Raw genomic sequence first — 14,735 nt, forward strand, 5'->3', positions numbered from 1 at the left:
TAAATCAGTTCTTCCGTTTTGCATATTTTCATGCACTTCTCTGCACATTTATTCAAGAAAATTTTCTTTTGCTTCCCTAGCTTCTCTATTAACTAAATTCCTTAGTCTTCTGTACTCAGCTTTTCCTTGTTCATTAGTTGCATTTTTGTATTATCTCCTGTTTTCTATAAGCTCAGTTATATCTGGTCTAATCCATTCCCTCTTTTTTTGGGTTCAGTTCTTCCAACTATCTTTTCTGCTGCTTTGAATATACCAGATTTAATTTGATCCCAGTCTTCATTTACTTCACCATGTTGAAAATCCTTAGCTGGGTTGTCTGTTTCATGAGCATAGAGCTTTTACAGTCCCTCGGTTTTCAGTTTTTCTAGTTCCCATTTAAGTTTTACTGGCTTCTTCTTCGAACGTTTGAATCCCAGTGTACTTTTCATCAGGACCAGGTTATGATCACTGCCTATGTCTGCAGGTGCAGAGCTACTGCAATCTTTTATCTGGTTCCTAAAACGTGCTTTCACTAGAATGTAATCAATCTGTTGTCTCTTCAGGTCTCCAGGGGCATTCCATGTGTATCTTCTTCGTTTGTGATGTTGGAAAAGTGTGTTTCCAACAAGTAATTGGTTCCTCGAGCAGAACTCGATAAGTTGATCTCCTCTTTCATTTCTTATTCCAAGTCCATATTTGCCAACAATTTCTTCCTCCGGTTCTTCACCCACAATCGCATTCCAGTCCTCCATGGCAATCAGGTTTTCATCTTCCTTAACATTTCTCATCGCATTACTTATTTCTTCGTATATTTCGTCAATGACTGCATCTTCTTCTTTGGATGTTGGCATGTATATTTGAAATTATCGTAGTGTCCTTTGGTTTAGTTTCATGTTTGACTAGTATTATTCGAGAGCTATATTGCACATATCCCTTGACACGTGAGCTATAGTTTTTCCTTAAAATTATTCCAACTCCTCCCATTCCTGGTCTATCTAGGCCAGTTCCGGTGTGAATGACTCTGTATTCTCCAGACCAGAAATCACCTGGATGGGGCCATCTCATGTCCTATAAGCCTAGGATATCGATTTCCAGTCGCTCCATTTCACGTTTTACATTTTCTAACTTACTACACTGAAGCGGTGTTCTCACATTCCAAGTGGCTATGTTAAAATGGAAACCCAGTTCTAAGCAAAGAAGGGAAAGCAGAAAGGTGGAAGGAGTATATAGAGGGTCTATACAAGGGCGATGTACTTGAGGACAATATTATGGAAATGGAAGAGGATGTAGATGAAGATGAAATGGGAGATACGATACTGCGTGAGGAGTTTGACAGAGCTCTGAAAGACATGAGTCGAAACAAGGCCCCGGGAGTAGACAACATTACATTGGAACTACTGACGGCCCTGGGAGAGCCAGTCCTGACAAAACTCTACCATCTGGTGAGCAAGATGTATGAAACAGGCGAAATACCCTCAGACTTCAAGAAGAATATAATAATTCCAATCCCAAAGAAAGCAGGTGTTGACAGATGTGAAAATTACCGAACAATCAGTTTAATAAGCCACAGCTGCAAAATACTAACACGAATTCTTTACAGACGAATGGAAAAACTAGTAGAAGCCGACCTCGGGGAAGATCAGTTTGGATTCCGTAGAAACACTGGAACATGTGAGGCAATACTGACCCTACGACTTATCTTAGAAGCTAGATTAAGGAAAGGCAAACCTACGTTTCTAGCATTGTAGACTTAGAGAAAGCTTTTGACAATGTTGACTGGAATACTCTCTTTCAAATTCTGAAGGTGGCAGGGGTAAAATACAGGGAGAGAAAGGCTATTTACAATTTGTACAGAAACCAGATGGCAGTTAAAAGACTCGAGGGGCATGAAAGGGAAGCAGTGGTTGGGAAGAGAGAGAGACAGGGTTGTAGCCTCTCCCCAATGTTATTCAATCTGTATATTGAGTAAGCAGTGAAGGAAACAAAAGAAAAATTCGGAGTAGGTATTAAGATCTGTGTAGAAGAAATAAAGACTTCGAGGTTTGCCGATGACATTGTAATTCTGACGGAGACAGCAAAGGACTTGCAAGGGCAGTTGAACCGAATGGATAGTGTCTTGAAAGGAGGATATAAGATGAACATCAACAAAAGCAAAACAAGGATAATGGAATGTAGTCAGATTAAGTCGGGTGATGCTGAGGGAATTAGATTAGGAAATGACACACTTAAAGTAGTAAAGGAGTTTTGCTATTTGGGGAGCAAAATAACTGATGATAGTCGAAGTAGAGAGGATATAAAATGTAGACTGGCAATGGCAAGGAAAGCGTTTCTGAAGAAGAGAAATTTGTTAACATCGAGTATAGATTTAAGTGTCAGGAAGTCATTTCTGAAAGTATTTGTATGGAGTGTAGCCATGTATGGAAGTGAAACATGGACGATAAATAGCTTGGACAAGAAGAGAATAGAAGCTTTCGAAATGTGGTGCTACAGAAGAATGCTGAAGATTAGATGGGTAGACCACATAACTAATGAGGAAGTATTGAATAGGATTGGGGAGAAGAGAAGTTTGTGGCACAACTTGACCAGAAGAAGGGATCGGTTTGTAGGACATGTTCTGAGGCATCAAGGGATCACCAATTTAGTATTGGAGGGCAGCGTGGAGGGTAAACATCGTAGAGGGAGACCAAGAGATGAATACACTAAGCAGATTCAGAAGGATGTAGGTTGCAGTAGGTACTGGGAGATCAAGAGGCTTGCACAGTATAGAGTAGCATGGAGAGCTGCATCAAACCAGTCTCAGGACTGAAGACCACAACAACAAACAACATGTTAAAATTGGGATTTTTTTTCCTTCACGTTGTCTGTATCTTTTGCAGTCCCCACCCGGAGATCCGATTGGGGGACTATTTTATCTCCGGAAAATTTTACAGAAGATACTGACATGATTTACTGATGATGCTTGGGATAACCGTAGTTCTTTAATGTGGTGGTTTCTCGTTGCCTTCCACATCCTATGCCGTTGACCATCAGTTGGTTCCTCTGCCTTTGGAAATGATTTTCATTTTCAGGGCAAGAGGGTGCCCTGTCCAGCAGATGCTGGGGTGATGACTTATCCCAGTCATCCCTTCGTCCCTGTCTACGTTAGCCATCACATGAAGTGACGTTGCCCACTCTCTACCGCGTGGAGGTGTAGATCAGGGGTTTCCCTTCATCGGGTCTAGGACCTTAACGGCATTTCCTAGTCCCCTCCAGTACTTTAGAGAGCACTGTTGAAATAGTGAAGGAGAATATGTTGTTGATGTTGATTGATTAAGTCTCTACTATGTGTATATGTTGTGTTTATTAAACTAATGGAATAGCGCTACGAACTTATGCACCAACCCAGTACAGTTCGCTCTGTCAGAGCAGTGTAAATTTTTTTTATGAGCGAAATTCCTCCCGAAACGTACAGAGTATTCCGCTGCGGAGCAGAGGCTAACTTGCGGAGAGCAACAGGGTGGGCAACTCAGGTGCTACTAGCTGCATTACTGAAGACGTTATTTCGGGATTACACGATAATTTTCGTGGGCTTCGGAGTGGAGGCTGCCATCGTGCTTCACCCTCACGTACTTTGATGCGTCACAGTCAAGAAACAGTTGATCTCCTCAAATTATCTTCAGCTTCTATTAGCCTTTGTTCCTCAATTGATATGTGTAGATTTGTGTTATGCTGGGGCTGGACTTGGGGTGATTCACATAATGATACTTTTACTCATCTTCAAGTACTGTTGACAACTATACTTACATTTCTTCAAAATGAGGAGATCTTGTGCTGACTCCCACTGGATGGCTGCTCACGTAGATGTTACACAACAGTGAGGATGGAGTATCGCCTCCAGGAAGGGCGTTTTTCTGATTCCTTTAGAAACTCTTTTTGTTGCTCAAAGTGGCTTATACTCTCTTACTTTGTAGCAACCATTGGACGAAAGTGTTAGACGGCAATTTCGTGTGGTTGCATATAACTTCCCAACCAATTTTGTATGGCTGCCAGTAACGCCGTCTTTCGGTCAAGCCTATGATCTGGGCTCTTTCCGATCCATCCTCAATATTTATGTATCCTACTCGGACGTAACTGCTCTGGGGTGCAGAACTAAATGACAAATGTACGAGGGTGAGTCAAATGAAAACCTTAAACATTTTTAAATGATATTTATTGTGCAGAAGTGGTACAAAGCCGTATCACTTTTCAACATAGTCTCCCCCACGCTCAATGCAAATCCTCCAGCGCTTACAAAGTGCATAAATTCGTTTAGAAAAAAAAAAATCATTTGATAGTCCGTACAACCACTCATGCAGCGCGTAGCGTACCTCTTCATCGCAACGGAACTGCTTTCCTCCCATTGCGTCTTTGAGTGGTCCAAACATATGGAAATCACTTTGGGCAAGGTCTGGTGAGTATGGTGGATGAGGAAGACACTCAAAATGCAGGTCTGTGATCGTTGCAACTGTTGTACGGGCAGTATGGGGCTTTGCATTGTCATGTTGTGAAAGGACACCTGCCGGCAGCAATCCACGTCGTTCTTATTTGATTGCAGGCCGCAGATGATTTTTTAGATTTGTGTATGATACACTGGTAACAGTGGTCCCTCTAGGCATGTAATGCTCCAAAATGACGCCTTTTTCGTCCCAAAAGAGAGTCAGCAGAACCTTCCCTGCTGATGGTTCTGTTTGAAACTTCTTTGGTTTTGGTGACGAGGAATGGCCCCATTCCTTGCTCGCTCTCTTCGTTTCCGATTGGTGGAAGTGGACCCAGGTTTTGTCCCCAGTAACGATTCTTGCAAGGAAGCCATCACCTTTTCGTTGAAAGCGGCGAAGAAGTTCTTCACAAGCATCAACACGTCGTTCTCTCATTTCAGCAGTCAGCTGCCGTGGCACCCATCTTGTAGACACCTTGAAAATTGGAGCACATCATGCACAATGTGGTGTGCTGCCCCATGACTAATCTGTAAATATGCTGCAATGTCACTGAGTGTCAATCAGTGGTTTATCTTCACTATGGCTTCAACTGCTGCAATGTTCTGTGGAGTCACAACTCGTTGTGCCTGACCTGAACGAGGAGCATCTTCAACTGAAGTCACACTATTTGCGAACTTCTTACTCCATTCGTAGACTTGCTGCTGTGACAAACATGCATCACCGTACTGAACCTTCATTCGTCGATGAATTTCAATAGGTTTCACACCTTCACTACGCAAAAACCGAATAACTGAACGCTGTTCTTCCCTGGTGCAAGTCGTAAATGGGGCGGTCATCTTTAGACTGATACTGCGATGGTATGTGTGCATCTGCACTATGCTGCCACCTACAGGCCATTCTGCACACTGTTTGTAGCGCGCTTACCAACTTAAAGGATAACGGCGCGAAATTTCGATTTGTTATTACAAATTTAAGGTTTTCATTTGACTCATCCTCCTAATTTTCGCATTTAGTATCTCTGTCAATTAACATACTCGTGGTTCGATGAAACTTGGACCGTACATAGAAAGAACTGCTGGAGTGTAATACAGAAGGTCATCAAAAGAAATACGCAGTGAGACGAACGGAAATAAACCTCCATTCAAAGGCAATAATTGCTCTGAAGTCCAGTGAAGTTTTGAGATGGTCCCCTGGACATTACAAACGGCGGGACGTGGTTCTTAGTGGGGTGTGTAAACACCACAGACAGCAACGCATGCTCTGAAATGCGGCCCGACATTGTGGACAGAGTTGGTAAGGAGAGTGGTAGGGTGCCCCACTCCTCCACCAGTGCGGTTGGCCACTGCTGGATGGTCGATGATGCATGTGGACGTGCTCCAGTACGCCTCCCCAACCCATCCCACACTTGTTCAAGCCGATTTAAGTCGCAGGAGCGGGCAGTCCAGTCAGATCGCGAAATATCCTCTTGTTCCGAGAGCCCATCTTCCTGAGCTGTTCGATGCGGTCGCGCATTGTCTTTCATAAAAATGAAGTCAAGGCCGAATTGGACCTTGAAAAGACTTACATGGGAAGGAAGTACAGTCTTGCAATAACCTTGACCGGTGAGTGTACCGTCTTCAGTGATTTGGAGGTCAGTGCGCCCACGCAACATTATACCTCCACACACCATAAAATCTGGACCACCGAAATGACCATTTTCGACAGTGCTGGACGTAGCCTCATATGACGAGAGGTGGGAACACCGAATGCATCCAGGAGCAATATCGAACGTGATTCGAGCACATAGCAGAGCTTGCATTGCCGTCCGAGGTGATCAACACTCTTTCTATGTACGGTCGAGCTATGTTATTTGGCAGTGACTCGTCATGTGAAAGTAACTTTCGTCCTTAATTTTATACACAACTGTAAATACAAAATTTGTGGTCTCTTGTACGGTGTCACAGATACTAGTGGATGCAAAGGACAATTGTGTTTGGTTGTTGGCGTCAGGCTTGGCTTGCTGATTAGAAGCAAAATCCAGAATACAGAGAAGGTTCCCGTAAAGCGTGATAAATCTACCCAGAGAGTCGAGAAACGTAAATAGACAACGCTGAGTTCAGAGTAATCGCGTGGCCCGTAGACAAAAAGCTTCACAGGACAGACAAGAGAGCGGCTGCCAGGCGGCCAGCTGTGGTACTTATCAGTGGTATGACGTCAGCGGCTACGCCCACCTCACATGCTGGCTTCACCCTGCACGGGATCGTGCGCCAGCTCCGTTGACACACAGCCCGTGAGTCTCTGGCCGCAGCTGGGAGCGGAACGTAAATGACTGTCAGGCACTAAATGTATGTTGTGTCAGGATAAATATGTGAACAGAGTACAACTTTCCTAGATGGACCGAGCGAGGTGGCGCAGTAGTTAGCACACTAGACTCGCATTCGGGAGGACGACGGTTCAATCCCGTCTCCGGCCATTCTGATTTAGGTTTTCCGTGATTTCCCTAAATCGTTTCAGGCAAATGCCGGGATGGTTCCTTTGAAAGGGCACGGCCGATTTCCTTCCCAATCCTTCCCTAACCCGAGCTTGCGCTCCGTCTCTAATGACCTCGTTGTCGACGGGACGTTAAACACTAACCACCACCACCACCACCTAGATGGAATTCACAGTGATCCTTTAAAGAGTCTCAAGGTGTTAGTTATAATCCTATTGAAGACCCTAGAGGGATGCATTTGGTTATCATTCTGTGCAAGACCTTGTAGAGGATCTAAAGACTATGTAAATAGAAGAGTCGCGCATGAAGATCGCGTTTTTTGCCACTGCTAACGATTTCACACCTCCGTAGTCCTTGAGTTTCCAAGGCGTCAGAGATACATTGAGAAAACCTGATGCAACTTTGAAATGATATATCGATCTGCGAGGATTAAGAACATCGCTCTTACTTTTTCTTATATTTTATGGACTCGCATTTCTTGTTACACGACAAGTGTCCAGAGTGCCTATCGTTTGCAGCCTACTCAGCAACTAGACCGACGCCGGCCGTTGTGGCCGAGCGGTTTTAGGAGCTTCAGTCTGGAACCGCGCGACCGCTACAGTCGCAGGTTCGAATCCTGCCTCGGACATGGATATGTGTGATAACCTTCGGTTAGTTAGGTTTAAGTAGTTCTAAGTTCTAGGGGACTGATGATCTCAGATGTTAACTCCCATAGTGCTCAGAACCATTTGAACCAACTAGGACGGCTGGTAGTGTTGGCGGCTAATGATACATCTCACGTCTCTGGAGCTACAACGTCGACAAAGCTACCCGCTAACGAAACTTGTTCAAGGATGCGCTGAGAATGATACACGCAGTGGAGACTATAATCGAGACGTTCACATAGATGTTCAATTACTTTACAATCTGGGGGATTCGCAGGCCAGAGAAGTCTGTAAGTTGTTTTCCCATTATTTGAAGACTCTTCTAGCAGTGAGGCAAAGCGCCCCTTCCCCCATAAAAGCAACAGTCATTAGAAGGAGCAGGCCGAAGTGGCCGTGCGGTTAAAGGCGCTGCAGTCTGGAACCGCAAGACCGCTACGGTCGCAGGTTCGAATCCTGCCTCGGGCATGGATGTTTGTGATGTCCTTAGGTTAGTTAGGTTTAACTAGTTCTAAGTTCTAGGGGACTAATGACCTCAGCAGTTGAGTCCCATAGTGCTCAGAGCCATTTGAACCATTACAAGGAAAGGGATCGCCTGGAACGGATTCATAGCCAGATCGTCCAAAACAAAAAGCGCGTCCTACGTAGGTTCATCGCACAAGAGAACGCGGCGGGAACATTTTTCGTAATATATCGCTACCGAACGTCTTGTGTTCTATCGACAATGGTTGCTGAGTGTTCATCAACATTTCTCGGTGGACATTCGATGTCCATCCGTCCGATACGGTAACTAGTACGACTCTTTAGAGACGAACATCCCCAATTCTTGTTCTATTTGCGAATCTATCGTTGCACAACGACTATTGCTAAGACTTTGTATGAGCTCAATTATCTCTGATTTTGCCGCCATGGTCGTTTTGCGTAATGTATGGAGGAGGAAACAAGATATTGCCCAAGTCGTTTTGGAACGTCTCCTCTCAGATTTTCAGTAGTAAATCTATCCGTAATGGACTAGGTCTCTCTTATAGCGTTTGTTGTTTAAATTTCATGACAATATCCGTGACATTCCCACGATTACTAAACGAACCAATTACGAAATGATTCACTCTCCATTGAATGTTTCCTCCATTATTATTATTATTACCTGGTAAGGATCTCCCACATGTTGAAATCGCGAATGACTCGTCTTTCCAGTCGCTTGGAGCACTTCTGCACTCTATCAATCTACAATAAACTGGCGGTAGAAGGGGAACAAGTTCTTTCGCGCAGTCTTATTTAAAATACTACAGATAGTCCATAATTTCCATAGCCTTTCCCCCTTTGAGCGGTTTTAGCTGATTTTCTGCTCTTTGGCTATTTGTTTCAGTATGTGTCATGTGACCCGACGGAAAGGAGGAACCTTAGCACTAACTTCCTAAGGAAAACAGTGTCTGACGGCGGAATTCACCATGTCATCCTTCTCTACGTCGGTTTCCATTTTGGTGCTAGTATGGGCACTGATGCTTTTCCTTTATTACTCCGACGTTCACTTGAGTACACCCACCGATCATCTTCAGTGTCCCATCCAACAAGTTGGCTGAACTGTTTTTGAACTCACTAGTTTGGTTCTACTTATTTTTCTAGGCCCGTAGCATGTCGGTTCACTCAGTACTATCCCATGATATGTCCTCCCCTGGTAGCTGAGTGATCAGCGCGACGAAATGTCATGCTTAACGGCGCGGGTTCAATTCCCGGCTGGGTCGGAGATTTTCTCCGCTCAGGGACTGGGTGTTGTGTTGTGCTTATCATCATCATTTCATCACCACCGACACGCAAGTCGCCGAAGTGGCGTTAACTCGAAAGACTCGCACCAGGCGAACGGTCTACCCGACTGGAGGCCTTAGCCACACGGCATTTCCATTTTATTCCATGGTATAATCTTCTGAGGCAATGTAGTTAAGGTCAAGAAAGATTTTTTTCTACAGGTGAGTGGATTAAGTTCGTAACCCGAAGACTCTTCGGGAACGTTGGGATCGTTATATTTACGTGCCAATATATTGTCGTCCCTCTAATCGTATTTGTGCAGTATCATAAGAGTACATTTAGGATGAACTGCGAAATTCACGACCATAATACTATAAGTAAAAATAATTTGCATATAGACTATTCAACCACATCGAATGCTCAGAATGGTGTTTTATATTCTGGTGTGAGTATATCTATATCAGCTTGCCGGTAGAATCGGGCAGGAAAGTGAAAATCCTCGGATATTTAAAAACGAATAAAATAATACTTTATTAATTATTATATGTTCGAGCTAATGGCGTAGGGGTTTTGATACAGTTTTCACTAACAGACTGATTCACGAGGAAGGTTTGTGTATACAGGGTGTAAACGGTATGATGATGAAGTCCCACACTCCGTAACAGAGCGTAGGGAGCGATGCGGGAGACCCGCACCGCCGTACTAGGCAAGGTCCTAGTGGAGGTGATTTGCCATTGTCTTCCTCCGACCGTACTGGGGATGAATGATGATGATGAAGACGACACAACAACACTCAGTCATCTCAAGGCAGGTGAAAATCCCTGACCCCGCTGGGAATCGAACCCGGGACCCCGTGCTCGGGAAGCGAGAACGCTACCACGAGACCACGAGCTGCGGACTGTAAACGGTATAAGCTGCCAAAAAAATACTATTAGTAGAACAGAAGTAATTGATTTAAAAAGTCTAGTAACATGTTCGTCTATTTCCTACGGTTGTCCCAGAAAAAAAGCTCCCTTTGGGACAATATTTTCGGACAAGCAGACCCTGCACAGTGCACCCAGATTAGATTGACTTGTGCAGACATTGTGCACAGCAGACCAGTAGAATTCATTACAAAGAACCAAAACACAACGGGGTCTTGCTCCGTCTCCTCCCCCAAAAAGAGGTGCACTTACGTAAGCAATCGGTTCGTATTATTTCCAGCTGCGCGTATTGATATCACGAACGTGAGACGCAAACACACAGACAACTAAGGCATGCGTGCTCGAGTCATTGTAACACGCCTGTCGTCAACAGTCGTCGAGTTACCTGTGCAAAAGTTATTACAATTCTGTTAAACGTTAGGATGGAAGGGAGACTTACTATTGCTAAACTATGCGATATTCACTTAATTTACGGCGAGGCAAAAGGTGTTGCAAGAACAGCTGTACGAATTTATCGGGAACGCTTTCCACAACGAAGACTTCCTATACGATCGACATTTGTTGCCGTACACCTAATGTTTGTATCATGGTATTTCTCTGTTTTCAGTCGATTATTTTTCAATTCATTCGTAACGAAGCACAGTAGTTATCTTTACCTTTTTGCATTTAATTCCGTATACGAAATGTATTCTCTATTCTGATATGCTTTCATTTTATAATTAAATAAATCATAACATAATACGACTTAAGAGTACTATTTAATTTACGTAGATTGAGAGATACTGTCTCTTTACTGAGCCGCGTAGTAGACAGAGGCCACAACGCGAAGAACGTACATTGGAAGCTGAGCAACAGATTCTGGACCGCATCCACGAAGATCCTACTCCGAGTGACAGAAGCATCGCCCGACAAGTGTGTGTACCGCACAATATCGTTCATTGAACTTTGGAAGAGTAGCGCCAGTGGCTTTATCACACTAGAAGCGTACGAGCGCTCCAAGAGAAAGATATCGCTCCGCGATGAGAATTCTCAGAGTGGTTTCTGTCAGAAGGCGCGCAGCATAATTTTGTAAACAAAATACCCGTCTCAGATGAAGCAGTTTCACTCGCGGCGGAATAACTACTTTCTATAAAATGCGTACGTGGAGTGTACACAATCCGCTCCAAGTGGTAACAACACATTTTCACCGCCGCTTTTTCGTAAATGTATGGGAAGGCATAATCGATGATTAGTATAATCGATTATTACATTACTGGGTCTTATGTTTTACCTGAACGATTGACTGGAAACAACTACCGAACTTCTCTAGAGGAAACATTGCTGTCAACTGTATTAGAAGATATTCCGTTAGCCGTACGTCATAAAATGTGGTTCCTCTCCGATGGTGTTCAATCCCACATTCTTCAGAGTACGAAGGTTTTTGATTAGACGATTTCCAGGACGATAGATAGCGCGTTTTGATCCACATCGATGGCCAGCGCGCAGTCCTCAATTAAATCCACTGGAGTTTTACTTTTGGGGCTATATGAAGGGCATTCTCATTCTCAGCAAGTAAATAATGTGGACCAACTTACGCAGAGGATTTTCGATGCTGCCAGTATCATAAAGGCAAATGTGCATGTGTGCGAACTAGTGTCTCGAAACTGGGTTCGCCATAATGAAGCATGTATCAAATAGAATGATAGGCATTTTGTAGTATTAGTGTAAGAGGAATCAAAATAATGTGGGTTTCATTTTCGTTACGGTACTGTTGTACAAAAGGATAATAATCTGAATTTAATTTTCGTTATGGTATTGTTGTAAAAAGAGAAAACAGTTGATTTTAATTAATGCACAACGAATTACGTGCTAATTGATTGATTTTGTACTATGAAAAACACATTTTATTTGATGTTAGCTTTTCATTGCTACCACGACCTTCTTTATGATAATGTCGTAAAAGAGAAAGCATCTGATTGTACGTAATTCATTGCTTACGTAAAACGAATTACACGTTGTTGACAACCCAATGACTATTGACGTTGCTTATATAGGTAGTACCTCACCACCGCACCGCGTCGTTATAACCGTCCAACGTTTACATTGCTCTGATTCGTCCGTTACCTTTCTCTGACTGCCGCGTCGATGTCGGTAATACACAAAGAAGGTCGTCTACGACCAGTTGACAACGTGAATGAATACAAGTGCATTCAAATGGCTCCGAGCACTGTGCGGCTTAACATCTGAGGTCATCAGTCCCCTAGACTTAGAACTACTTCAACCTCACTAATCTAAGGACATCACACACATCCATGCCCGGGGCAGAATTCGAACCTGCGACAGTAGCAGCAGCGCGGTTCCGGACTGAAGCGCCTAGAACCGTTCGGCCACACCGGCAGCCCTGGCAAGGGACCAAGTTAAATTGCGCGTATAGTAAGCTCACGCCTCTGCCAATCGACTACGCCTTTTTTAGTGTCTCCTCCAACGCAAGGGTAAAAATAGCTCGTTTCGATGTAATCTTCTCCTTTACAACCGTCTCTCTAACGTAAAACATTCCGATTTCTTGTCTTTAACCCTCTGAGTCCCAATAATATGAAGAAAAATTTCATTTTAAAATGTTTCACAAAATTCGTCTTCATCATCATAGTAATAAACGAATATATGAAGAAATTGGCAAGAACTAAACATTCAGTTGTTTTAAGGAGTCGGTTTCACTTTGGAACCACTGGGACATACAGTTTTCAACTGCTCATAATTTCATGAGATATATTTACAAAAGATTTCTCTTTTTTCCTAGACACAGTCCCACATCTCGAAACTTCAATGAACTCATAGTGACTAAAATAAATAATAAGCCTAAATAACAAGCAAAAATGGGCCTAAAGTTTAATAAATTTATATTTTTAATTTTTCGAAATTGCTCATAATAGCGCTAGTATGAACACAAAATTCGTTACAATACCTTGAGATATAGTTACTTTCTCTGTCAATGATCGTCTCAACATGATCACTATAAAAAAAAAAACACACACACACACACATCTCAATATCTTCTACAATCACGTAGCACAATCTCCTCGACGACTTTTTTGAACGTTTTAAGTGACTGCTACAACACACTACATTCATAGAATTAGTTCAGTGTACCACTAGATGTCTCTGCCTTGAAATATCATCGGTAGTTTCGTGCGAAAGGCATTGGTACTTAAAAAAATTAATGAAATGGTGGTTTCATACAGAGACCACTGCTGCTGAAAGGATTAAACTATGCACCCAAATTGCGTGAAAACGTAATCACATGTCAGTTCTAGTATAATATATTTGTCCAATGAATACCCGTTTATCATCTGCATTTCCTCTTGGTGTAGCAATTTTAATGGCCAATAGTGTAAAGTGTCTGGCGGACGGCAGGAGCGTTTTCAAATGTAATTTAAAGTTATTTTCGCCTGTCAACTGTATCTATACCGTGTAGAAATTGCTGAATGGGAATACAGAAACAGCTACAACTTGTAAATGATTAGCATGTAGCCAGACGAACACATATTCGTCAGTTGTCCCTGCAGGCTTGACACATTCCTCGCGGTGAGGTGTACAATGAAAGTGTTGTTACCCCGCAGGAGGAGCGCAAGTCGGCGCTGTCGGCCGCCACGACGTACACGGAGCTGCAGAGCCGCGTCGACACGCAGGAGCTGGTCGACGTCGACATCGGGGCCGCCGCCGCCGCCGCCTCCTCGGACGTCTGACCGCGAGCCGGCTCCACGTTCTCTACTGTCTCTGCAAACTTGTAATAAAATCACGTCCTACCTTAACAGTAAAATAAAAGGAGTAGCCCACCAGCAGCATTCCTTCATTATACCTGCAGCCATTTTCAGATCTAAATATACAAACCAAACTTGTCCTAACCCTTTCCTCTACTGTGTTTATCACTATTTCTGTTTCACGGTATAATGTTTCGATTGCCTTCGTGGGTGTGGTTCCCTGTGCACGAATTGTACACGGTTTTATGTGTATTTCTTCCATAAGACACACGTGTATAACAACCACGTTTACGCGGAGCAGTTATCACATCTCTTCGTTGAATCATACTCTTGAAGTCACAGAATATCGCCAGAAATGTAAAGAAACTACACAGACATGTACGAGGGGCGTGTGAAAAGTCTGTGCAAAAATAAAAACTACGTATGTGTTAGGCGTAAACATTTTTTATTTTTCGACGTAGTCTCCTTTTAGACTTATACACTTCGTCCAACGCTGTTCTAATTTGTTGATCCCTTCCGAATGATAGGAATTGTCCAAGTCTGCAAGATAGCTATTAGTTGCTGCAATCGCCTCCTCGTTTGAATAAAATCTTTGTCCTGTCAGCCATTTCTTCAAATTGAGGAGCAAATAGTAGTCCGAGGGATACAAGTCTGGAGAATAGGGAGGATGTGAAACGAGTTTTAATCCTATTTCCATTAATTTTGTTACCACAACTGCTGAGGTGTGTGCTGGTGCATTGTCGTGATGGAAAAGGACTTTCTTGCGGTCCAAACGCCGGCGTTTTTCT

At 43.3% G+C, this 14,735-nt stretch overlaps 1 protein-coding gene across 1 annotated transcript in view; it reads left to right on the forward strand.

Annotated features, from left to right (window-relative positions):
• The window catches only part of LOC126481809 (protein amnionless), a 131,339-nt gene extending 117,314 nt beyond the window's left edge, over positions 1-14,025 (forward strand). The window contains exon 8 of the mRNA XM_050105764.1: positions 13,807-14,025. Coding sequence (XP_049961721.1) covers positions 13,807-13,932 — 126 coding nt within the window. The 3' untranslated portion in view covers positions 13,933-14,025. The remainder of the gene's footprint in view (positions 1-13,806) is intronic.
• The last annotated feature ends 710 nt before the right edge of the window (positions 14,026-14,735 follow it).

The sequence above is a fragment of the Schistocerca serialis genome, chromosome 5, assembly GCF_023864345.2.
Source record: "Schistocerca serialis cubense isolate TAMUIC-IGC-003099 chromosome 5, iqSchSeri2.2, whole genome shotgun sequence".
Classification (NCBI taxonomy): domain Eukaryota; kingdom Metazoa; phylum Arthropoda; class Insecta; order Orthoptera; family Acrididae; genus Schistocerca; species Schistocerca serialis.